Source organism: Danio aesculapii, chromosome 18 (genome assembly GCF_903798145.1).
Source record: "Danio aesculapii chromosome 18, fDanAes4.1, whole genome shotgun sequence".
NCBI lineage: Eukaryota > Metazoa > Chordata > Actinopteri > Cypriniformes > Danionidae > Danio > Danio aesculapii.
In genome coordinates, this window is record NC_079452.1 from 47,375,057 (window position 1) to 47,398,098 (window position 23,042).

At 35.2% G+C, this 23,042-nt stretch overlaps 1 protein-coding gene across 1 annotated transcript in view; it reads right to left on the minus strand.

The window, feature by feature from the left end:
* The window catches only part of asz1 (ankyrin repeat, SAM and basic leucine zipper domain containing 1), a 29,042-nt gene continuing 6,000 nt past the window's right edge, over positions 1–23,042 (minus strand). The window contains exons 5-13 of the mRNA XM_056478896.1: positions 14,728–14,839; positions 14,220–14,354; positions 13,981–14,102; positions 10,737–10,809; positions 9,775–9,831; positions 9,396–9,508; positions 4,051–4,156; positions 2,646–2,759; positions 1–183 (exon numbers count right to left, since the gene is read on the minus strand). Of these exons, the coding sequence (XP_056334871.1) occupies positions 19–183; positions 2,646–2,759; positions 4,051–4,156; positions 9,396–9,508; positions 9,775–9,831; positions 10,737–10,809; positions 13,981–14,102; positions 14,220–14,354; positions 14,728–14,839 (997 nt within the window). The 3' untranslated portion in view covers positions 1–18. The remainder of the gene's footprint in view (positions 184–2,645; positions 2,760–4,050; positions 4,157–9,395; positions 9,509–9,774; positions 9,832–10,736; positions 10,810–13,980; positions 14,103–14,219; positions 14,355–14,727; positions 14,840–23,042) is intronic.

The window sequence follows — 23,042 nt, forward strand, 5'->3', positions numbered from 1 at the left end:
TCTATGAAATGCATAATCTCAAAAATAGCTGATTTTTTTGGTTTGTGACAACACAAGTATCAGCCCTACTCCAAACAGTCCTCCGAATCCAAGCAGCAAAGCAAACTTCTTGTGGGCCTTTGCTTTCAGACCAGTGCTGGAGTTTAGTTGAAAAGGCAGAAAGGTGTATTCTGTGTGATCCATCTAAAATGAAGCAGAATTGGGCGGTTAAGAGGTGTCATAGAGTGCGTTGATTCAGTATGTTAAATTGACCATTGATATTCATTCATTCATTTTCTTTTCGGCTTAGTCCCTTTATTAATCAGGGGCTGCCACAGCAGAATGAACTGCCAACTTATCCAGCATATATTTTATGCAGCATAAAATGTAAATGTAGTAGGCATGTGGCTTAGGAAAGCTCAAAAAGTCTCCACAAATGGTTTAATATTCTCCTTTACGACCATAGGAATTATCCATAGAATGAAAAGCTCAGTTTTGACCGTATTTGCAATGGTTGTTAATATTAATAAGCTCTGCAGCTTATGTCAGTGCTTGCTCTTCCACACACATACAAGCACACACACACCTCTGAAATACACACAAGGAACATAATCATATTTTGTAAAAAAATATGTGAATGATCGGAGTAGATGCCATGTCAAATGGTAATCGATACAACTGAAGGGGAGAAGAGTTTCACGTTAGAAGTGAGTGTCATGTCCGATTCTGAAGCAGCAGTCGCCATAATCCCACTTGTCAGCGTTTTCCTGTATGTTATCTTTTTTTTATTGTGGCCGTAGTTCAGTTGCACAATTCTGATTGAGCAGAACGAAAGTGTGCTCACTCAATTGGCTAGTAAGACTCTCAGAGACGCATTTGCAAGTTACGATTGCGATTTGTTTTTCGATTAATCGCACAACGCTAACACACACTCATATATTTTGTTTTGGGACACATTGGCACCATTGTTAAAATGCCACAGACTATGTGAGCAATGCTGACCATGTCCACCCCTTTATAGCCACAGTGTACTCATGTTGTGATGGCCGCTTCCAGAAAAATAACACAACATGTCACAACGCTCAAGTATTCCCAAACTGACACTGAGTTCACTAAAATTGAAGAACTCTCTCAGTCACCAGATCTCAATTCAAAAGTGCACCTTTGGGACGTGCTGGTAGAAGAGATCCACATCATACACGTGCAGATGTCAAATCAGCAGCTGAGTGCATGCCATCACAACAATATCGACCAAAATCTCTGAGGGATCTTCGTTATTGCATTGTTCATTTCATGCCATGAAAAAAATAAGGAAAAATGGAATCCAATTTGATCAATGTCAAGTTCTAAATTAGGGCTGCACGATATTGGAAAAATCTGGCATTGCGAAATTTTGTTTTTCTGTGATATACAGTTGAAGTCACAATTATTAGCCCCCCTGTTTATTTTTATACCCCCGACCCCCATTTCTGTTTAACAGAGAGCAGATTTTGTCAACACATTTCTAAACATAATAGTTTTAATAACTCATTTCTAAAAACTGATTTCTTTTATCTTTGCCATGATGACAGTAAATAATATTTGATATTTTTCAAGATAATAGTACTCAGCTTAGTGACATTTAAAGGCTTGACTAGGTTAATTAGGTTATCTAGGCAGGTTAGGGTAATTAGGCAAGTTATTGTATAATGATGGTTAGTTCTGTAGACTATAAGAAAAATAAATAGCTTAAAGGGGCTAATAATTTTGACCTTAAAATGGTTTTTAAAAAATTAAAAACTGCTTTTATTCTAGCCAAAATTAAAAAATAAGACTTTCTCCAGAAGAAAAACGATTATCAGACATTATCAGACATACAGACAAAATTTCCTTGCTCTGTGTACAATATTTGGGAAATATTTGAAAAAGAAAAAAATTCAAAGGGGGGCTAATACTTCTGACTTCAACTGTAATGAATTGCTGTATTTCACCAGATGACTTTAATAGCTCTATTTGGAATTAATTCATTCTTTTAGATTGATAAAGCATAAAATATACTAAAATTAAAAGCAAGTAGTAAGCAAGCAAGGAAAAAACTTTGGTCATGGTTGGGATTAGGATTAAAATCATAGATGAATACAATAAAGCCAAAATAAAAGTGAAATAAACAGTGCTTTTCAGAGGCGTCTAACAGTATTCAGATACAAAAATGGAATAATTAGATGTTAAATAATCTTGTATTCATTGTATAAATAACTCAGTGACATTAATCTTTATTAAAAATACAAACTGTACAATTTCTTGTCCCTGACTGCACAGGCCTTAGAAACACACTTACTCTAGAATTAATCACTCAATTTAACTATAATACTAAAATATAAAATCAACATTGCACACCCTGCTGTGACTCCTGTGGCTGTGCACATAGCGATATTGATGCTGAAACAATATATTGTGCAGCCCTTTTCTAAATACTTTAAGAAAACCAACAATCTACAAAGTACAAACTTTTCATTGAACTTCACTAGAGTTGTTGAAAATTCCCTGGAAAGTGTTAGCGGATAACATCCTCAATTTATTTGTTCACATTTCACAACTGACTCCCTTCATCGTCATGCAAGAGAGACTAATAGAAGCGTCAGAGAAGATGAAAGATGAGGACATGAAGGAATGCAGACGTGACTGACCTTACTGAGCAGGGTCTTAAGACAGAGTATCTCTTTCTGGAGGTCTCCTGTCTGAGTTACTATCTCAGTGCAAAGGGCTTGAGCCTCTCTCTTGGGATCGCATGTAAGAACAACCTGTTGAACAAAGGCATCACAAGCAAGTGGGAGATAGGAATTATTTTGCCTACTACTACTTCAGTGGAAAATTCTGAATCTAAATTTATAGCTGTAATCATAGATATCATCAGAAAACTGGGTTAGTCACGCTCAGAGGTGTCATTCACATTTAAAGGGATATTTTACCCAAAAATTCTCTCACCCTTGAACAAGACAACGTTTTGAAAAAATGCTGGTTGCTGGAACCCATGGACATCCATATTTTTTTTAGCCCTACTATGGAAGTCAATGGATCCCAGCTACCAGCATTTTCCAAAATGTTGTATTGTATTCCAAAATGTTGAATCTTTTGCATTCAACAGAAGAAACAAATTCATAAAAGTTTAAAAACCACATGAGGGAGAATCAATGATCAGGTAATTTCCATTTAGGGTGAACTATCCCTTTAAACTCTTGAAATTCATAGCGTCAGACAACATTAATGATTTTAAGGTAAAATGTAAACAACAACAGCAACTACAAAAGTATAAACATGTGCATGATTATTAACTAGTAATTAACTCATTTCAATTAATTAGGCAACCCAGACTTTATGGAAAAAGCTTTTTGCAAAACATACAAACCAACAAACCACAGAAATTAAAAGTAGCAACGGAAAATTGGGTAAAAAAAAGGAACTGTTTTATGCTGTTAAAACCTTTTGAGGGGATTTTCTTTTTGTACACATTTGCTATGTTAATTTAAAATCCTCCTAAAGAGCATGTAAATACAAAAATAACTTTATTAATAAATAATAAAACTGTTTTACATATCAGTCAGTCATTCTCTTCCTTTCTAAAAGCCTGGTTCTACAGTAGGTCTGAATACAGTGGGCAAAACTTCCACAAATCAATAGAAGACTAAAGAAACAAACTGGAATACTTAGAATCGCTCCGCTTTTACAACAGGACGTTTGAGCTGGGACAATAAATGATATTATATGATAAAATTATATCAATAAAAACGATAAGTGCTGCACTTTTTTACTCTACATTGCTAAGAGCCAATCACACAGCAAAAATGGAAATCTAAAAGTGTGTTGATATTAGAGATGTACTGAATTTTTGGCTGCCGATAATGTTATGCCATTTAATGGACGGTCTAATTTTTGTGGCTTCAGTCATTGTTGAGGTACTCTTTTAAATCTGGAAGCATTGACAACTTATATCGAAATATATATCGTTATCGATCAATATGGAAAATAATTATCGAGATTACATTTTTGCCACCCAGCCCTACAGGATGTGGTAATCTAGTGTACACAACAAACCTCAGAGGGGCTACGTGGGAACCTGCTGATGACGTCCTGCAAAGCTTCTGTCAAATAAGTGCACTGCTGTTTCAGGCTGATCAGAAAGTTGAGGAAATCTTCGCTCCTGGGGAAAAGACATTTTAGGAATGAAGCTCTTTATTCAACTTACAAAGTACTTAAACTGCAGTCTAAAATATATGCTTGTAATGAGTCTGCAAATTATTAGATGTGCAACTTGCATAACATTCAGGGCAACAAAGTAAATTTTCATCGCTTATACAAAAAATTTGCACATCAACAAAACAAATGGCTTATATTAAGTCCACAACTACAGGAAAACTTTTGACACCACATGAAAAATATAATACAGTTAGGAATTTCATTAAAAAATATATATTATGTAAAATACTGATGACATTTCTATGGAACAAAATCTATGCCAAAAGTATTGAATTAAAAAGCTTGTTGAATGGCACAAACTGAAAAAAAAATACACCCAATTAACAAGTTCTTGCATTTCAATGACTTGAATTCCAGGGTTTGTATTTTTAGGTCCTGAAATTTAAAGACATTTTGCAAACGTTTAACTGTGGCAGAAAAGGGCAGGCAGAGTGATAGCTAAAAAGGATAAATGGAAATATTAATTTAGAATCACGGATGACTTATTTAAGCGCAATAGCCTAAATAAATGTCATAAAATAATAATATTTATAATCATAACAATAATAATCATTTAAATTCTGAAAATATATAGCCTATCCCAATCCTGACATAGCTGAGTTTAAACAGCGCAAACACTTCATAGTCTAATAACCTCTTATGGTTATGCCATATATTAGACGGTTCTGTATGAATAACTGAAGACACTCCTTTAATGCATTAGCTTGTTATGTTAAATTATTTTAAATTTCACGTCCCATCCATGCCCAACCTTAAATCATACCTGAACACTCTGTCTAACAGTTTCAAGTAAACTGTTTTGTGTGACATTCTCATAAAATCTCTCTGGTTTTGCATATCTTTGTTCTTAATTGTTCTTAGCCCTGGCAATTATGTTTATCTATTTTGTTTTATAATATTTCCTCTCTTGTTTCTCTTACGTTTATATTATTTAGCTGTCAATATAATACTTTACATCTATGGAAGAAAGAGTTAATAAAGATAGAGAATGTGTAACATCATATTCATCAAAAGACAGTTTATGTAAATGTAACGACACCGGTCCGAGCAGGGCGCGAGCCGGCGATACAGACATGGGAGACAAATGGTCAGAGGAGGCTAAAGATTGCAGAACAGTGTCTGTCGCTGGATGCGAGGAGTGAGGTTTACGTGATCACCAGCTGGCTTCCGTTACATAAGGGCAAATATAGATGACCAAAACATCAATTACTCATTTTACTCATATTCCTTTTATTACTTATAATATCCAATGCATTGATGTTAATATTAAATGCTACTTTTGTGCCTTTCTTAGCTTTTTTCTAGCCTATTTACTGGGTTAAAAATATTAAATTATTCCATCTCCACCTGCTGGTAAAAGAGCAGCTGGCGATCTTCAATCTGCAATCTATTGCTTTTCCTGCAGTTCTCGGATGTAACATTGAATTTTAACAGTCGAATTTGAGCCACTGAATTTATGGAAGCGAATATTTGAACTGAAAATTGCCTTTTGAATATTATACATCATATTTTTAAAGGGTATTGCATATTTTGTAAGTGAAATCTGGAAATTGAATATGAATTATTGAAATGAAAAGTATGAAAACGTGTTTATTTTTCGCTGAAATAATCACAGCTTAAATAAACAGATGTTAAATTTCAGGACCTAAAAATACAAACCCTGGAATTCAAGTCATTAAAATGCAAGAGCTTGTTAATTCGGTGTATTATTTTATTCAGTTTGTGCTATTCAACAAGCTTTTTAATTCAATACTTTTGGCATTGATTTTGTTCCATACATTTCTTGCTAATTTAAAATAAAAATACAGTTATTTAGAGCAGTGGTTCCCAATTCGGGACCCCCCACCTTTCACATTTTGTATGTCTCTCTGATTTGACGGACAAGAATCAGTTCATGGATTTCTATGTTAATGAGCTGATGATCTGAACTGGAATAGGGAAGCACTGATTTAGAGCATGTTTTTGCATTAAATGACAAAAGATGGATTTACATACAGGGTTATTTTAGATTTTCAATTACATTTGTTACTCTGATTTAGTGCTACACAATATTGGAAAAATTTGACATTGCAATATTTTTTTCCTCAGCGATCTATATTGCAATATGAATAAAAAATAAATAAAAATCACCAGATGACTTAAATAGCTCTATTTGGGAAGTCCTTAATTTAGATTGACTGGGATGGTTTTTAGGGGAGTAAAATATAAATATCTATACATATAATAAACAAAATACAGCCATAAACACAATGGAGCAAATATTAAAGTGAAATAAACTATGCCTTATGGCTTTCCTTATGGCTAACATTGTTCGGGTGCAGAAATTTAAAAATAAAATGTAAAATTTCACTGCAAAGTCTTCATCATAAGAACTATGAGAAACTTTGGAAGTGCATGTCGACTCACAATAACCCTAACCTAACAGTCTACTTATAATCTTATGAGAATTAGTTGGCATGTAGATGCAATGTAACTTAAATTCAACAAACAGACCATCAAAATAAAGTGTGACCAATAACTTAATAATAATAATATTAATCATTATTTAACTACTTTATGCACTATTAAAATGCTTTAAACTCTCTTAAAATGCACACATAGTCACAGGCCCTAAAACACATGTAGATAGTTAACTTTCTATATGAATTCTATATGAACTTAAGCATGATATTCTAATTAAAACAAATCTCATGGGTTTTTACTTGTGGTTCCTGATCATCTACAATTCAATCTCAACATTGCATATCTTGCGATGTGACTATTGTGGACACACACATTGCGATATCGATGCTGAAACTATATAGTGTGCAGCCCTATTCTTAATAATTAATCTTTATAATTAAATGTAATTTTCTAGGAAAAATAATGCTCAAAATGTTGTTAAAATTTGTAAGAAATGTCATCAGTGGTGTACAAAATGATGTTTTAATTATACGCATAACTGAATTGTATATCCAGAGGAACTGAAAACACTCCAGTGGTCTATTCACTTGTTCCATTGCATTATTTTGGTAAATAACGTATTAATAAAATAACTCCTCAAACAAAAGCCAACCTGTTTATGTTAAAAATCACAAACACCGAAAGCTGAAGCACTTAATTTGATGACAGCATTCTTGGCGCACTTCTGCCATCACTTACAACTGTCCTGTAATGGCTCACACATACCGCGCAATGTTGATAGTGTTATCTTAACAGAGCATTTCCCCAAGCAGCCGTTTTCTTCTCCTAACACTCTGTCAGGGGCTGTGGTAAACACTGTCAGACGCTCTGGAGTTACTATCTCCTCCAGGACAGAGAGATGGGCTCCGAGCGCCACTTTGTTAGTTTTTCTATGACCGAATGAGTGATAGGCTCTTGTGGTATTGCTAAGTGCTGGGTTAATGCCACCGTCCCTACAGGCACCATAAGCAGATCCATCAATTTGTATCACAGGGCATTTAGGTTGGTGTATTTTAAATAATCCGACCACTCAAAATAATTATAATATCTAAAAAAATAAAATAAAATGAGGTCCTAAAAATAACATCTGTATCAAAGCCACATGAAGTTATCTGCCGGAAACGACTTATGAACTCTTGTCAAAGCGGTGGCGCGTGTTTACATACATCCCATTAGGCAGGAAATTAACTGTGACGATGAATTTCACTGTAACTCTATATCCTTTTAATGTGTGTTTATGGAGCGCCTATCAGAACAGGATTTAAAGGCACAATTTACTGTGTGTCCGTCTGCCCTCGCCGACATTGAATAAAGAAATTATAGATTGATTAGATTCATTAAGAATAGACTTTAAAGTCAAACGCCGCCTCTTTGTCGTCATCTGTCAGAGTCCAGAGCGTGCAGCAATGGCAGTGCTTCATTTCTCACCTAACAAATCATTATTAGAGCTTAAACCATTAAGACAGGCTTTGTTGTTCTGCATTGAGTTTTGCGGTGCATATTTACACGGTTACAAGCCTTGAAACTTGGTCACAGGACTCCAGGAATAACTATATAATAAAAAAAATAAAAATAAAAATAAAATAAAAAATAATAATAATAATAAATATGGCATAAAAATAGTGTAAATAAGCTAGAAAAGCATTTTTGGTGCTTTTTATTTTAGAGTTTTTGTCTTGTTTCTAGTACAAATATTAAAAACTCTAGATTATAAACCACTTACAGTACAACAATATTTAAATGTCCCAATTGAGAGCTTCAGGGAGAGAGAACTCGATACAATTATGGATTGGGAGACTGTCTGGGAGAACTGTTTTGTACTTCAAAAAACTCACCAACAGCTCACCAAATGATTCATTATAAATTAATTTTCAGGCTAATGCCACCCCCTACCTGTTATTTAAAATGAAAAGAAAATCAGACCCTTTTTGTCACATATGTAATAACTCTACACAAGGTACTTATATACATATGTTCTGGGAATGTCCCCAAATTGGATTATTCTGGTCCAAGCTAAGGGACCTACTATCAGAGCTAATGGAAGCTCAGATCCAATGCGGCCCATTGCTTTTTCTCTTGCTGGACGATTCATCACTCTCCTTATCCATCATAAATAAATGTTGGCAGTAAAAGAAAAAGAAAAAAAAAACTACAATTTTGGTTAAATATGAGAGAGACTGTATCAGATATGTTTCAATCCTGATTTACCTATTATTTACCTATTTACTTAATGCACCTATTATTACAGTATTAAAGTTTTTATTTTATTTTGACCTTTTTTTTTGGGGGGGGGGGGGATTAGATCCTGGGTCTTTGTTCAAAATTAAAATGCTCAATAATGAAGCATTTTCTTGACAAGTAAAAATATTTACTTGTTTTAGAAATAATGTGTCAAAATTAAGTGAGTTTTTTTTCCTTAATACAAGTAAAACAATCTGTCAGTGGGATAAGCAAATTAATCTAACTTCAAAGCATAAAGAAAATATTATTTTGTTGACCCCATTGGCAAATAATTTTGCTTGCTTTAAGGAAAAACTCACTTAATTTTGACACATTATTTTTTAAAACAAGATATTTTTTTTATCTGCCTAATTTAAGATTTTTTAGATATTTGGACTAGAAACGAGACAAAAACTAAGGAAAGCTTTTTTTTTTGCAGTTTATAGTTTTGGATTTGATGAGGATACATAATAAAGATCAACAATCAAGTTTAGTTTAGTTTGAGGCTGGATGAGCTTTACCCGCTGTCTATGTTATTAAGAGGCGTCAGGGTGTCCAGATCTACTTTATCAAGCTGCATCTGCTCCATGGCACTGAGAATCTGCTTCTGATCCACAGGATGAGTTACGCCGATCTACAAAGACAAACAGAGCTTTGACAATGCAAACCAACATTGCATCTTCATAGGATATATATACATCTATACCACAAAGCTAATTAAATGAACACTTTAATATGATTAGAATTCATTTTATCTTGCCTTCCTTGAGCCAAATTGGCAAACATGTGGCGTAAAGTCTAAAATATAAGCTCCTTTCTATTGCTGTAGAAGACAAAATGGTTGCAAAAATGTGTTTATTTTTCTTTTGCTGATTGTTAAAAATATCATCATATAAAAACCTTTTCCAGATCCCTCTTATCCATGATCAACAGGTCGCTCCAAGTGACATTTTGTTCCTGTAAAAGAATAAATGAAGAAAGCATGTGTTTACAGTGGATTAATGTAGGAATCACACCTTTTTTATTTTCAGTCTTTTTAAATGGAAACATTATATCATTAGCAATGTAAACAATCAAAATGGAAGCACTAACTAAACTAAAATAAACTAAATTATTAATACTTTAATAAAAATATAACAAACTGCACACAAAATTACTAAACTAGAATCAAAATATAAGAACAAAATCTAATCAGAATATTATCAAAATATATTATTAATATTATTATGCATCACCAAACTTAAGATTTAATACAAATCACCACAGACCAATTTACTCTTTATCCAACTATGTAATGTGCATAAATCAGCTGGATAAACTCATATATTTTTATATAGTTTTAAAGACGATTTATTGTATACTGTATTAGAAGGGCACTGTGTTCAGTCAGATCACTAGTAGACAAGAATATTAATAGTAGAAAAGACCCATTCCTACTAATATCTGTGTTTTAAACCATCTCTTTTGTCCACTTTCAACCACTTATTGATGCAAGGACTTTCTAATTTTTCAATATAATAAAATAGCTTGCCATTTTTAATTTCCATATGAACAGAAAACGTGTGTGTGTGTGTGTGTGTGTGTGTATGTGTGTGTATGTGGTTGCGAAAACAACTATTAAAAACAAACGTTACTCCACCCACAGGAATTGTGCCAGTAACACGTAACAGAATTTCACTCATCTACAACTCTCAAAATAACAACTTAAACAACTTCAATGATCAAATGATAATAATTAAAACAAATAATTCATGCAATAGTGCTTACAGAATTAAAAGTTTAACACTTAAAATCAGCCACATATGCATCTACTGCAAGCACATCCGTGTTAGCATAACAGTAAAATAAATCAACTGACTCACCACCATAATGCCTGAGAGATGATCCAGATTCAGACCGTGCAGCAGAAGCTCAATATCACTCAGCTTAGAGGAACTAGGGATTAAACAAAAAAAAAGTTCATCTGATTTTATAATTACTTGTAAAACTCTCAAATATAAATGTTTGCTAGCTGAATATTATTGCTAATTATTTATTGTTTTGTTTTTTGGGAGTATGTTGTTGTATTTGTCTGTAAGTGGGGTCGGTAAGATTTATTTAGATTAGATCGTTAAAAGTGACAGATTTGTTTTAAGTAATCTTTTTAAATAAATGTAATGATATTCATTTAATCTTTCCAAGTAAACTTTGTCATCTTATTGACTTATTTACTGGAAATAAAAAATCAGCCTGAAAGAAAAATTGCGATAAGCCAATTGAAAACTCTCTGTTTCTCTGGATTTATTAGGCTTGTGTTTGAACAAAATGCTAATATTTGTTTAATCTATAAAGCTCTTGTAACTTTTCTTGTAAATAAACAAATACTGTAACTTAGAGCATTATCATTTTCTGATAATGACATTCATTTTGCTTCCACTTAGTCTCTGATTTATCAGAGGTCGCGCTGCAGCAGAATGAAACGCCAACTATTCCAGCATATGTTTTACGCAGTGAATGCCCTTCAAGCTGCAACCCAGTACTGGAAAACACCCATAGACTCTCACATGCACACACTATGGCCAATTTACAGTAGCTTAATCAATTCCCCTATAGTTCATGTCTTTGGACTTTGGGGGAAACCGGAGCACCTGGAGGAAACATGCAAACAAGGGGAGAACATGCAAACTCCACACAGAAATGCCAACTGGTCCAGCCAGGACTCAAACCAGCGACCTTCTTGCTTTGAAGTGACAGTGCTAACCACTGAGCCACCATGCCGCCCAAAAAATGACAATTGGTCAAAAAAAAAAAATGTTAATTTTAATTGAAATAAAATCCATAACAAATCGTCACCTCAGAAAGGTTCTATCTGACATTTTTGTCAAAATTGAGTTATTCACATATTCTTAATTAAAGACATCTTATTTACATTATGTGATGGTTTTTTAATAAGCTGTTTACATTTTAACACTTTTTACAAGCTTCTTTCTGTGAGCCAATCAGCATTTCAATGCACGCACGAGGACCAATCAGGATCAGCTTTCTTTGTCATTTCGCCGGACTGCTCCATTGACAGCGGGAAAGACCAGAAAGACAAAATCAGAGTCGGCTAAATAATGCCACACCACACAAAATTGAGATGTGTGTCAATGTGATGATTTAGCATTTCCTTTACATTAAGATTCACTTATTCATTCATTTATTTTCTTTTCGGCTTAGTCCCTTTATTAATCTGGGGTCACCACAGCGGAATGAACCACCAACTTATCCAGCATATGTTTCACGAAGCGGATGCCCTTCCAGATGCAACCCATTACTGGAAAACACCCATACACACTCAATTACACACATACACTATGGCCAATTTTAGCTTACCCAATTCACCTGGAGGAAACCCACACCAACACGGAGAGAACATGCAAACTCTACACAGAAATGCCAACTGACCCAGCTGAGGCTCGAACCAGCGGCCTTCTTGCTGTGAGGCGATCGTGCTACCCACTGAGCCATCACGTCACCGACATTGAGATGAAATGTTGAATTTTACATTGTTGAAAAAGAAATGAATATAAAAAATGTATAGATTAAATGTGAAATATATTTATTTGTTTACATATAGTCAGTGAAACACTTTTCAGTGTTTATTAAACTCATTTGGTTTAATATCTTTAAATTTATTATTAAGCCTTGAAGGGCAAATACTTAATTTAATTCATGGGACATTTAATTCAATAATTCATATAAAGCATAAAATGTAATAAATATTAACACATTAATTAGATAAAATTAACATCTGCACTGGAAAAAATATTTAGCAGCCTTGAAAGCTTAATTTAATCAAGAAAAAATATTAATCCTAAAACATTAAATAAATGTTATAGAAAGCAAATATTTTACTTTCTCAAGCATCAACATATTGTTACAAAACCAACTTAAATATTTTTTGATTGTATTTCTTAAAAAATTAATGCGTCAATGAATGATCTGCCAGATAGAACCTTATAATTCCAAGTGGAAAATGACTTTTCAGAATGAGAAGGTTCTATCTGCATTTGGTTTTTTTACTCCACTTTGCAATTGTAAGAGAACTTTGATAATGTATATTTAGGAGAACCCTTAGGGTCCCTGTCATGTTCATGTATGAAAGAGAACTGTTACACACATACTGTTTGCTATATGGAATGCAAAAACTTTGAAGCTCAATATCTCAAAATCATTCAGAACGCAGATAGAACCTTACTGTATACTGTTGTCTAACCAGGAGAATCAATACGACTAGAAACACGGCTTCTTTTTGTTGGTTTATGCATGTTATTTAAACAGAAAATGCCATAAGAAGTTTCCATAAAAGTAAAAAACTAACACTCAAGCACACCAATAAATCACACTTCCAAAAGTTTTCTAATTAACGTTTTCCTTTTGAGCTACAAAAATGCTAATTACGTGTAGAGGATATAAGTGGGCCCACATGGAATCTGTGTGTGCAGAAATCCACAGATTTTTGGCCCATCATTGAGTCTATTTATTTACTTGTGTAAATGTGTTTAAATTTATATCTATTCAGTGTTTAAATTAATTTCGACTAATACTAATTTCGTAACAATACTGACTAATACGAAAGTGTTCATTTACAATGCAGGTTGTAAAGTAATATGTTCTGTCTTTTAGTAGATATCTGAAAGACTTGGTTTGTTTACCAGATAAGTGGCTCTAAATGGATTTGCATTTTAAACATTAGATAAAAGTTAAAAAGCTATTATTTTTAATTTCATATATTAAGTTTAGTTACGATACTCCCAAAATAATTCAGCATAAATCTGCAGATTTTTTACAAAATTCTCAGCAGAAATAGCAAAAAAATATGCGCAGATTCTATCTGGCCCTAGATTAAAGTGAATTAACAAAATCAAATCATTCATTTGTTTACATATTATGAAATACATATATAAATATATAGCTTAAATATATAATAAATGAGGGGAAGCATAGCAACTTTATTTTTAAAATAATGCAACATATGCCTGAATAATTTTCTATTTATTTCCTAGGAAAGAGTTTGAGTACCTCAAGAGTACTAGCTGTCAGTCACCACTAGAGGGAGGTACAACCAAAGACGCAGAGCCTCACCTCTCTTTACAGGCAGAGGGGCGATCAGGGTTTTGATTGAGAAATTGACACAGGGCATCAGTTTTAGACAGTCCATGGCCATTTAAAGTTGGGAGCTCTGGACTTTGAAGGATCCTGGCGATCTAAAGGAGCACAATTTTAATTTCACACTCTCAAGCTCTAAATAATAATAAAAAAAAGAACAAGTTAATGATTTCTGACATTAGAGTTCACAGTAGGATTAAACATGAATGAATTACCTCTGGATAATTGAACACTTTTGCCATGTCGGCTGCCATCTTCCCTGTTTTGGTTTTCATAAACTTATCCGCTCCTAGTTGAAGCAGTTTCAGCACAGCCGTTTCATGTCCGTACTGCACTGCGATAATGAGGGCCTTATCCATAAAGCAAAATTAAAGTCCAGTAGGGAGAAAAAACCTAATATTAGATGTTCATTTATATTCTACAATATATTACACTACATTTTATATTATATTTATATCATATGCATCTTCTAAAAGGGATAGTTCATCCTAAAAAACTCAACTTGCATGAGTTTCTTTCCTCTCAAACACAAAAAAAAGATTAACAGTCCCCACTGACATCCACAGTATTTTTTCCTACTGTGGAAGTAAATAGAAACCATCAACTTTTTGGTTACCAACAAACATCTTTTTATTTTGAACGGAAGAACGAAACTTCGATTTGAGGTTAAGTAAATGTTAATTTTTTGTTGAAACTTTAATACTGTATCACCTATGATCTTACCGTTTGTCCATTATCATTCTGATAGTTCAGTGCTGCTCCGTGTGACGCCAGCAGGTTTATGACTTGACTATAGCCGTATCTGGAAGCGAGCATCAAACACGTCATACTGCTCCTGAGCAAGACACAACAGAAGAGCCAGAGGTTACTGTGATCATGCTTCTGGGTACAAACACAAACAGAGAGAGAGTTACTGTACATCCATGGCCACATTCAGATAAAAGTGCAATAGTAATCTTTTTTTTCTGTAGTTACTATCCTAAGGAACAAGAAAAACAATATTTGAAGTGACAAATGACAGAAATTCAAGCTAATCATCTAATTTTCTGGATTTAGAGTGGATTTAGAAAGCAACTTTCAATAAAAGAAACTAATTTCTTAATTCCTTAACACTTAAATTCTTAGCCTAATACTAGAATAGTTTCATTAATAAGCACGTTATTTGTTTTAATGATAGTTTTTAGTGTTATTATAATAATGGTATAACAATGTTATAACAGGAATAATTTTTTATTTTTAATATAAATGCAGTATAATTGAATTCAACTTCAAAAACTTCAACTTTGTTGTTTTCTCTAAAGAAAGAGAATGGAGTCCAGGGTTGTTTTGGACCCCATAATTGTTTGGGGAAATTATAGATTTTGTAGTAAACTATAAATTTAGTACTAATCAGAATTTGAATTTTGAAACTCTCAGAATCGTTCTTTTTATAATATAGTCTATTTTTATTTAAAATTAAACTTGCCATTTTATAACATTTGAGGTAACAATTTAGGGTGTAAGTCATCTATAATAACATCTTCGAATAATGGTCTATTAGTCAAAGTATTTACTAACATGGACAAACAATTGGTAATACATTACTGTATTTATTCAGCTTTGTTAACGTTAAGCTTAAGTTAAATTATGTTAGCTCATGTTAACTCACAATGCTTTAATGTTAAGCACAACTCAGGATTTTAATAATGCATTAATTATTGTTTAACTATGATTAATAAATGCTTTACAAGATTATTCAAACTTTATGTAAGTAAATACATTAACTAATGGACCATTACTCTAATGCATAGATCTCAAACTCAATTCCTGGAGGGCCGCAGCTCTGCACAGTTTTGCTCCAACCCTATTCAAACACACCTGATCCAACTAATCAAGGTGTTTAAGAGTAGCTTGATTAGGTGGAACAGGTGTTTTTGATTAGGACTGAAGTAAAACTGTGCAGATCTGCGGCCCTCCAGGAATTGAGTTTGAGATCTATGCTCTAAAGCAATGGTTTCAAACTCAATTCCTGGAGGACCACAGCACTGCATAGTTTAGCTTTAACCACCTCCAACTCAAGCTGCGGTCACACTGCACTTTTCTCCCTATAGACTTGTATTAATAAGCACGCGAATGCATCAGACCGGAAATGCAATCTTGTGCGACAAGTTTCAGAATTCGCTGCGTGGAAAGTTTCGCATCACTTGACTTTGTATTGACTGCGAAATTTTAAATATGGACCAATCGCTCACTTTTTCAAAATGTCTAATTATCTTGTTTAATCCTGACCCTTTTCGCAGCACCATATAACAGAATTTTGTGCACTCAAACACTAGTGTGACCACAGCTTCACACTTGCTTAATAGTCTGTAGTATTTGAACACCTAGATTATTTGGATCAGCTGTGTTTGATTAGGTTTGGAATCGAGTTTCAAGGACCTATTAAGGGGGGCGCGAGACAATGGGGCGTGCACTCGAGTAAATTATAATGACGATTTTTATGCGTTCACTAGAGGGAATATGAATAACATTAGCTCCATAGCTAACTATCAGGCACCTGTGGAGTTAATGTGTTCCAGTAAAATATATGCAAATAAAATGGAGCGGGTGCTTTTTAAAATGAATGACGGTGAATGAATGCAAGTAAACCGGTGAGCCATCTGACAAACAAGTGCCTTTCTGAATCAAATCAGCAGGATGCCCTTCTGGATCTTTCACTTACTTTGAAGACACCACTGACTATGTTTACTTAGACATCAGTTATTTGCCTTAATAAGACAATAATATAATTAAGGTGTTACGTGAAGTGCTTTTTGAATGTTGCGTCCCCAGACTATTCATATTTCCTGCAGAGGTTCATGCAATTTTGGGTGTTTCATCTTTAATTTTTTGACTTTACTGCAGTTTGGCAGTTTCACATTGTGTCTGCGCACGGTCCTTTACTGACAGCGGTGTATGTGAATCTTGTCACAAAATGTGGCGAAAAGTCCTTCATGACGGTAATAGTTTGATTGCGGTGTTTAGCCTACTTCAATAATGCCACTAATATTTACTCCTCATGTCTTTCCATTTCTGTTTAGTTCAGTTATGACTTTAGTCGGATTAAGGTATTCATAAACTGCTGTTTAGTAAATGGTAGACTCTTAATCAAAGTATTGTCTTAATTGTATTAAAATCATATTAAAGTATTGTTGCCCATGTGTACGTACTCAATGTTTGACTCAACTACACCGTCAGGGCTCTGCGATCTTGGCTTTGCGAAGCAGCATTTTCTGTACGTACATCAAAAGCAAGTAGGCTTTGGTTCAAGCTTATTGACAGAGGAAGATAATTTATGGTTAGTCGTGTCAGGAATCCAACCACAGATAAACATGTTTTGTCCTCACAGAAACAGACTCATCACACTGAATCATATAAGCTATATATTTATGTTTCAATGCAATTAATTCTACGCACTTTAAACGCAGCAAGTAATATGTGAATGATGTTTGCTCATGTTTTATAATTTTGGCTCGAGGGAGGGGTGCCTGGGGGGCGCGAATGAAATTGGACAAACTTGGAGGGGGGGGGGGGGGGGGGGTCCTAAAAGTTTCAAAACCCCTGCTCTAAAGTGTTACCAATTCTTTTACTAATTGTAAAAACATAAAAAAATAGAAAAAAGCACTAAAAATATCAAATGCAACACTAGTGCAAGGTGATTACTGGCTGTCACATTTAGTCATCTGCTTTAGTTTATGACAAAAGCTATAAAATATATTGTTTTAAACCTTTTACTGGCATCACAACTACCTGGTTGATATTTGTTCATATTTCATCATTAAAAAAAATCTAATTTATCTTGAAGTAGTGTCAGGAACACAATTTCAGCAAAGAAGTTTTTCTTAGAGAGCAAGTTATTTATTCATTCGTTTTGCTTCGGCTTAGTCCCTTATTTATCAGGGATCGCCACAGTGGAATGAACCAACAACTATTCCAGCATTTGTTTTCCAGCATTTGTTTTACTTCCAGCCACAACCCAGTACTGGTACAACACCCATAGACTCTCACATTCACACACACACTCATTCACTTTAGCCAATTTAGTTCATTTAATTCACCTATAGTGCATGTCTTTGGACTGTGGGGAAACCAGAGCACCAAGAGGAAACCTACGCCAACATGGGGAGAACATGCAAACTCCACACAGAATTGCCAATCGGTCCAGCCAGAACTTGAACCAACGACCTTCTTGCTGAGGTGACAGTGCTAACCACCGAGCCACTGTGCTGCACCTAGCGCAAGTTATCGCAACTTGAGATAGTGAGTCTGTATTCTTGTCGGGGGCCAATAGCCTAGTAGTTAAGTGTGCTGACATATAGCACCATGGTGCTCAAGTCGACCCGAGTTCGATTCCCGGCTCTAGGTCCTATGTCGACCATTCCCCTCTCTCTGCTCCCAATGCTTTCCTGTCTGTCTTCCTCTATCCTATCCCAATCAAAGGTGAAAAACCACTAATAAATAATTACAAAGAAAAAAAAGAATCTGGAGTTTTAAGGCCAGTTGAATAAACAAAATAACCACCATTTTAATTCACAGAAAATAATAGGGTTGGGCGATGTTGACCAATTAGGCATCGTACGATGTATAATGTGAAACATCGCAATGGATGATGGCATCTGCGTCAGAGGTGGCAGTGAATTAATTATTTATGAATAATTAATGAATTCATAATAAATGAATTATTTGTAGCCTACCGTTTCAACTACCTGACCTGCATGGTCTTTGTTTTACTCATAACCAAATCATAAATAAATAAAGGTAAGTTACACACAAATTACTACCAGTCAATCACTTTTTCCGCGGGACTCTGGCATGAATAGGCAGAGTGATCGGTGTCGTTATAATGGTGTTGACAAACTTGATTGATAAAAAGGTGCACAACCAACAGCAACCAGCCAGCTGAGATTTTCGCTGAAATTACCAAGTACAAGCATGAAAGCAAAAGATTGAAGCAGTGTACTGACGCTGTGACACGTTACCTGATAGATTCAAAAGACGAAGAGTCCTTAGACAGAGACAAAATTTATTAAATATCATATTTAACAACTATAGTGAGACGCGATCCAGTGGTACATCCTTGATAAACTGTCCGACATGCACTGCTCTCTGGGGTTTTGTGCTCAAAGCACCCGCTGACTGCTAGAGCAGCATGATGAGAGTGTATGTGTGGTCACATGATGTGCGTTTTCAGGTATGGTGGTATAGTGTGGATGCAGGGCTTTTCAGAAATTCTAGATAAAATGCCGGTGTGGATGTGGATGGTTTTTGTTCTAAAATGCCATTTTAAAACTAAGCTGTATTAGTGTAAATGGGGCCAGAGTGTGTATTTTTTGCAAGCGGGTTGCTGTTGCGACATGGTGGGGTGGAGGATCACGATGCCGGCTCAGCATCATGATGTAAATCAGCTATCGGCGATGGACGATGGCATCGTCTATCAACCAAACCCTAGTAAATTATCCCTCTTAATCTTTTGGATTCAGATTAAAGTGCTTTACATTGACGCTCTCAAAAAAAAATAAGACTAAAAAAATTGAGAGCTATGGCCAGTTTTAAAAAAACAACAGAAAAATGTTAAGACTATTCTAAGTAGTCTAACTGGCTCCTGTATATCTGCTGATGTCCCCTCATAAAACAGCTAGTGTTTGTAAATCACTCCTTAAACAAAACCTCCATTCACAACAATCAAATCACCATAAAGTGCTACTGTGCCAACGTAAACAGAGACAATAACATTTTACACCTTGCTAAGGACAATCCATTAGAAAAGAGGAACTGACTTTCTCTCTCTGTGCTCAGTGCTTGCGTCACTGCAGTAAATACACACCTTTTATCATATACAAGTTTAACTTTGTGTTAAAGATCACACCTTAAGCCAATGGCTATTAATCAGCCTGGGTGGCATTTCCCAGAGAAGGCAAGGGTGGCAAACAGAGCTCCACGGCTGAACAAGGGCACCATCATTCTTCATCTTGACGTTATCTCCTCTCTATCTGCGCATTTCCCCTTCACTGACTGTGTTTTTGACAAATGTGCTTGGTCTTAAATGCATTTTCCCAGGCTGTCCTTCTATCAAAACCAAAGGAACAATAAGGAAGCTTACCAAACGAATACAAAACAAGATCTCAATTTCAGTAAACAGGGTTTGTCCTGCGGGTAAGATTCTAATTTTCACATATTTACTGTACATCTGTGAAGTAAAAATCTAGTGTAAATGAGACGTTAACTAAGCTGCTGTTTGATATTAGAGCAGCATATGGTTATCATGTGTCCTGACTGGGCGCATCATCAAATAAACTACATTAATAAAAAACAGAGGGCCAAACAATTCTGTAAGGAAGGACACTAGGCCCAGTGACTCTTCGGTGAGATTTTTGTACAATTAAATATATTGTACTCTATTGACGTTCTTGAATAGAAATACAGAATTAGTAATGTTTTTCATTTCTTATTACACTACTTCTAAATGATATCTAAATGTAAGATGAAGTTTAATAAAGTGGTAATAGAGTGGTATGCTTTAAAATACTTGAAGAAAAAAAGATTTTGTTTTTATTTATCTATTTATTTTGGGCCTTTATTCATCTAAAAACATTGTTTTGGATGTTCTTCAGCAGAAATTATTCATTATGGAAGTTCATTCTTGACATCGAATTCAAAACAAAAACAAAAGAAGTTAATTGACACTTTTAATCCTCACAAATGTGACTTTCTTGCTCGCAACAGCAAGTTACCATCCTTTTTTCACAGAATTTCAAATTCAGGTCTGCCACAAGCTTGGCACACCTGTCTTTGGGAATTTTTGCCCATTCCTCTTTGCAGTACCTCTCAAGCTCTATCAGGTTGGATGGGAAACAACGATGTACAGCCATTTTCAGATCTCTCCAGAGATGTTCAGTAGGATTCAAGTCTGGGCTCTGGTTGGGCCACTCAAGGACATTCACCGAGTTGTTGTTTTATTTTGGCGGTGTGCTTTGGGTCATTGTCCTGCTGGAAAATGAATCGTCACCCCAGTCTGAGGTCAAGAGCACTCTGAAGCAAGTTTTCATTCAGGATGTCTCTGTACATCGCTGCATTCATCTTTCCCTCTATCCTGACTAGTCTTCCAGTTCCTGCTGCTGAAAAACATCTCCACAGCATGATACTGCCACCACCATGCTTCACTGTAGGGATGGTATCAGCCTGGTGTTGAGCGGTGCCTGGTTTTCTCCAAACGTAACGCCTGGCATTCACTCCAAAGAGTTCAATTTTAGTCTCATCAGACCAGAGAAATTTGTTTCTTATGGTCTGAGAGTCCTTCAGATGCCTTTTGGCAAATTCCAGACAGGGAGAGGCTTCTGTCTGGCCACTCTACCATACAGGCTTTATTTGTGGATTGCTGAACAGATGGTTGTTCTTCTGTAAGGTTCTCCACTCTCCACAAAAGAACGCTGGAGCTCAGACAGAGTGACCATCGGGTTATTGATCACCTTCCTGACTAAGGCCCTTCTCCCCCGATCACTGAGCTTAGATGGTCAGCCAGCTCTAGGGAGAGTCCTGGTGGTTCCAAACATCTTCTACTTACAAATGATGGAGGACACTGTGCTCATTGGAACTTTCAGAGCAGCAGAAATCTTTCTGTAACTTTCCCTTGCCTTGTATCTCGAGACAATCCTGTCTCGGAGGTCTACAGACAATTCCTTTGCCTTCATGCTTGGTTTGTGCTTTGACATGTACTGTCAACCCTTGGACCTTATATAGACAGATGTATGCTTTTTCAAATCATGTCCAGTCAACTGAGTTTACCACAGGTGAACTCCAATTAAGCTGCTGAAACATCTCAAGAATGATCAGTGGAAACAGAATGTACCTGAGCTCAATTTAGAGCTTCACGGCAAAGGCTGTAAATACTTATGTACATGTGATTTTTCAGCTTTTTTATTTTTAATAAATTTGCAACTATTTCCACAAACCTTTTTTCACATTGTCATTATGGGGTATTGTGTAGAATGTTGAGGAAATAAATTAATTTAATCCATTTTGAAATAAGGCTGTAACATAAAAAAAATGTGGAAAATGTGAAGCGCTATGAATACTTTCCGGATACACTGTAGGTAATGTGTGATCTTGAGAGCTGTAACTGATGGTTGATGCAGCTAAATGACCCTGTTATTGACTAGCTGTCAATACTGTCCACTGAATTTAAATATTATGTGATATGTTTAATAATTGATGTGAGAAATGTTGCAAATTAAAAGCAAAACCTTTATTTTTATAACCACCAATATTTAAAAAAAGAGTGACATATGGAAAGGACAATGAATACCAACTAGTAATCTCAGCAATTTTCAAATAATGAATCTCAACAAATCGGAAACAGACCTTGTTCCAAAATAGTGTCTGGCTTAGTCTAAGCATTGCATATTTGCTAACAAAACAAACTTTAGAGAAATGCAGCTGCTGCACATTGGATGTCATGTATGGAGCAAAGAAAGAGCGGAGGAAGAGGATGAATGTTTGACAGGCCCGTCACTTGCCCGCGTCTCTCTGTTCTTTGTTTCCCAACTTTAAATATTTTGTCTGAATGGAACACAATCACTTTCTCACCAGTCAAGTGAGCAACATGCTTGTTGACGATCCAGATCATGTGAGCATTTTGGGTGGCAGATGATAAGCAGCTGAAGGCTGCCCTGAAAAATGCCTTAGTCAATACACTACTGAGAACACATCACCTCCCAAACAGAGCTGTTAGGAAGGCTTGTTTAAAACTCTGGCAAGTGTTAATGTTTTGAAGATGGTGGAAGTATTTTTTCACAGACTCTCAATCAACAGTGCCCGTGACAGACTTGTTGTTAGACCTGAAGGCAAATGGATGAGATGAGGGAGCACTGCCCACAGTAAGCTCTTTTTAAAAGGAATGATTAAATAAATGGCTTTCAAACATTTTCACTTCAAAGCCAAGTCTATTGAAAACATCTAACCTTTCTATTAATTCATGATTTACTAGATACGATACAAATAATAAAATAAAATCGTACATTAGG